The sequence below is a fragment of the Carya illinoinensis genome, chromosome 3 (genome assembly GCF_018687715.1).
Source record: "Carya illinoinensis cultivar Pawnee chromosome 3, C.illinoinensisPawnee_v1, whole genome shotgun sequence".
Classification (NCBI taxonomy): domain Eukaryota; kingdom Viridiplantae; phylum Streptophyta; class Magnoliopsida; order Fagales; family Juglandaceae; genus Carya; species Carya illinoinensis.
In genome coordinates, this window is record NC_056754.1 from 26,289,151 (window position 1) to 26,292,238 (window position 3,088).

General features: G+C 37.9%; 1 protein-coding gene across 1 annotated transcript; it reads right to left on the bottom strand.

Moving 5' to 3' along the window:
• Positions 1-447: 447 nt before the first annotated feature.
• On the bottom strand, positions 448-2,604 carry LOC122303966 (EPIDERMAL PATTERNING FACTOR-like protein 5). Its single transcript, XM_043115970.1, has 2 exons — positions 2,184-2,604; positions 448-2,071 (listed from the first exon to the last, which is right to left on the bottom strand). Exons 1-2 carry the CDS (start codon positions 2,281-2,283, stop codon positions 1,782-1,784), a joined length of 390 nt encoding a protein of 129 aa, XP_042971904.1. The 5' UTR covers positions 2,284-2,604; the 3' UTR covers positions 448-1,781.
• Between the last annotated feature and the right edge of the window lie 484 nt (positions 2,605-3,088).

Consider the following 3,088-nt stretch of genomic DNA (forward strand, 5'->3'; position numbering starts at 1 on the left):
GCCTTTTGAAAGCCTAATTGTGATATAAAATAAAACAACAAATGAAATGTGATTGTCACAGACGCTTGCTTGTGGGTAGGGCCCACTTGTAAGGACTTTGGTAATGACGAGGACCGAAGTGATGATCATAATATGATTGACTTTGTGATCACTTGCAAGTGCAAATAACCAAGTGCATGCTTGAATGGAGATCAGTTTGTCTTTTGTCGAGTAGTTTTTAGTTTTTTCTCAACTTCGAAACATACAAAATTTCCAGCTTTCAAAAATATTTTCAATTCTTCATTAAAAATATATTATTTTAATATAAAAACACATCAACTACTTTTTAAGAAAATTATAAAACTTTGATATCTTCATTAAATATCTATTATTTAAACATATTTTGAAGGTTAGACACAAAACTCCACAAAAACTGATGAACTTTTAGCTCAAAATACAAGATTAAACTCAGTTGGCAATATTTTCTCCCCTGCAACATAGATTGTTAAATTTAAAACCCACCTTACAAAACTCAGCAAACTTTCAAATGCTCCATGAAAATATAGTAGGCAGGATGGTACAGGTCGGTTTTGGAAATGTGGCAAAGAAGAAACTCTTCAACATTGAAAATAACATCATTTTCTTTTTCGTTTGTAAGAAAATCAGATTCAATACCTCCACGGTTAATGAGCTGATCTTTGATCCGACCAACTAGATGCAAATACCCATCTGAATTCAAATACCCGAGATCACCAGTATGAAACCATCTGAACCGAAACGGAGCCTTATTAGCCTCTGGGTTATTTTTGTAGCCCTTTGTCACGTTTGGTCCCCTGATGCACACCTCCTCACTCCTCTCTGCCTCTTGAACCACACCGATCAGACTCTACGCGGAGAACTCAACGACGTCGAGGAAGAAAACTGAGAAGATATTTATGAGATCTGAGAGAGAGCATGGACGAGATCTGACGCTTCGTTTTCTTCTTCTTCGGATGAAGATTGAAATGTGCAGCTGCGTTTTCTCCTTCTTCCGAGCTTGAATGAACGGATTCTTCCCGTTGCGTTGCTTTTTCATTTTTTTTTATTTTTTAATATAATTGCTAATGTGGCAAAATGCCAAATCAGTGGAGTTCGTATACAGGCACAGACTTATGCCTGTCTGTAGCAGTATTGTACTGATAAGAAACAAGGTGAATAATATTTTAGAATATCTCATTGGTAATATTCGAATTAAGATTCCTTCACGATGTTATCAGAATTTGAGCACCTTCGGCCAAAATAGAGATACACACATCAAGTGGGCTCTACAACATTTACATTTAGTGCTTATCAAGATTTATCTGCATATTTCGAGTAGTACTAAAAACTGGAGGCCCACTTGAGGAATCTTTTCCTTACTATTCATATTGAACATTTCAAATTAATCAACACCTCTAAATTGCGAAGAAGTAAATCGCTAACAATTCTTTAATTTGTAAGTGCAACTCAAAAGATCATGAAGATCAGTTGAAAGCAAGATTTCTTGAATAAAGTAGATAAACCACTCACTAGCTAGGAAGTACTTTCTCAGTACTAGCTCGAACATCCGAATGGGAAAATTTACAATATTGTCTAGCGAACCAAGAAAATCCCGGGAAATTTTTGGAGGCCCCCCCATAAAGGGGTGAGAGAAAAAAAGGGTAGAAAGTTAAAAGAGAAGATGAAAGAGAGGATGGTCGAGGATACAATGTTGTTACAATATTCTGGAAAAGTAGCATATCAAAATAGGAGATGCATGAAATCTTATGATCTCTGAGCTAGCTTCAAGGAACAGGATAAGACTTGTTATTACACATACATTTGTAAGCCATAGGGCACGTCTCGGCCTCTGCAAGGGATGCACAAACGAAGCTCACCATGACTAGTCGACATGGCGAGCAGGAGCCACATGCGTGAGAGCAGTCGGGCAAGCTTGACCCTGCAATTTGGACTGTATCGTGTCCATTTCTCTTAAACGGTTTCCTTTCCTTATAGAAATCTGGTTTTGCCATGTTCATCCCATCTTTTGGTTTAGGCTCTGTACTGGAATGTGCATTGCCATGGCCTCCATGACCTGTTTAATTAACATGAGATCCATTATAAGCATAAATAACAAACATATTGATCAAATGCCTAAATTACTATGCCTAGCTTAAAAAATAGGAAGACCAGAGACTCGTACGTACGTGAGCGTGACCAGCGATTGTGCCTCGCGGACATAACTTCGGGAACCAGAAGATTAACAATAACAAGTACAACAGAAAGACAATAAACAAAACCCTTCATGTCTTTGACCTTGTCTTTTCCTTTCTAGCTAATTTCTTTCTCTTGAATAATTGATCAGCTTGGTAAGCAAGGAAAAGTTTTGGATGCTGGCCGTGGGTGTGAAATGAGAAGGAAAAGTTAGCTATATATTTAAAGGCTAGGGTGGGGTGCACGAACGCAGATGGTATTGAAGCAAATCACAGGCAACAGTGTGGGAAAGTGGAATGTGATCAGAATTCAGAGGAGGTCACAAGAAATAGTGTGCAGAAGAATATATTGCTCACGGTTTTTCACAGGACTCAAGCTCTTGTATTTCCATGGAAGACGGAAGAAGGAAGCTGGATATATAAATTATGGTATATATTGGAAGAATTTACTGAATTGTAAGAGCTACTTTTACGTGACCTCTGGCCAGAACTGGGGCATACATAGCCATAAATGCATATTGCGTTTCTAAATTTTACTGCAATTTGAACAAGCCAATAAATTAGATATGTGGGTCTGATGTGACTGCAATTAATATCAGTTATTCCCTGCATATAACGGACTTGTGTAAAAAGCTGTGTTGCGGCTAGCTCTTGTTCAAGTTCAATCATGTAACTGGCCAATGTCGTACACTAGGACTACGCGCAAGAGTAAAAGCTGGAAAAAAACAAAACGAATAAAAGAGCAAAAAGACCTAACATTTTTAATGTTTGCCCAAAACCCACAGGCCAATTTATCGCAAAGTGGCTCAGTTGTCGAACTTCCTTTTGTTTTTCCGTTTTTTCGGCTCGATTGTGGTAATTGTGGCCCATATATAGTAATTGTACTCTTAACGTGCAAT

Excerpts from the sequence above, each read along its gene's own strand:
- LOC122303966 (XM_043115970.1), bottom strand. The coding sequence starts at position 2,283 with ATGAAGGGTTTTGTTTATTGTCTTTCTGTTGTACTTGTTATTGTTAAT. Across the intron at positions 2,072-2,183 it reads CAATCGCTGGTCACGCTCAC|GTCATGGAGGCCATGGCAAT; the intron begins GTACGTACGAGT and ends TTAATTAAACAG.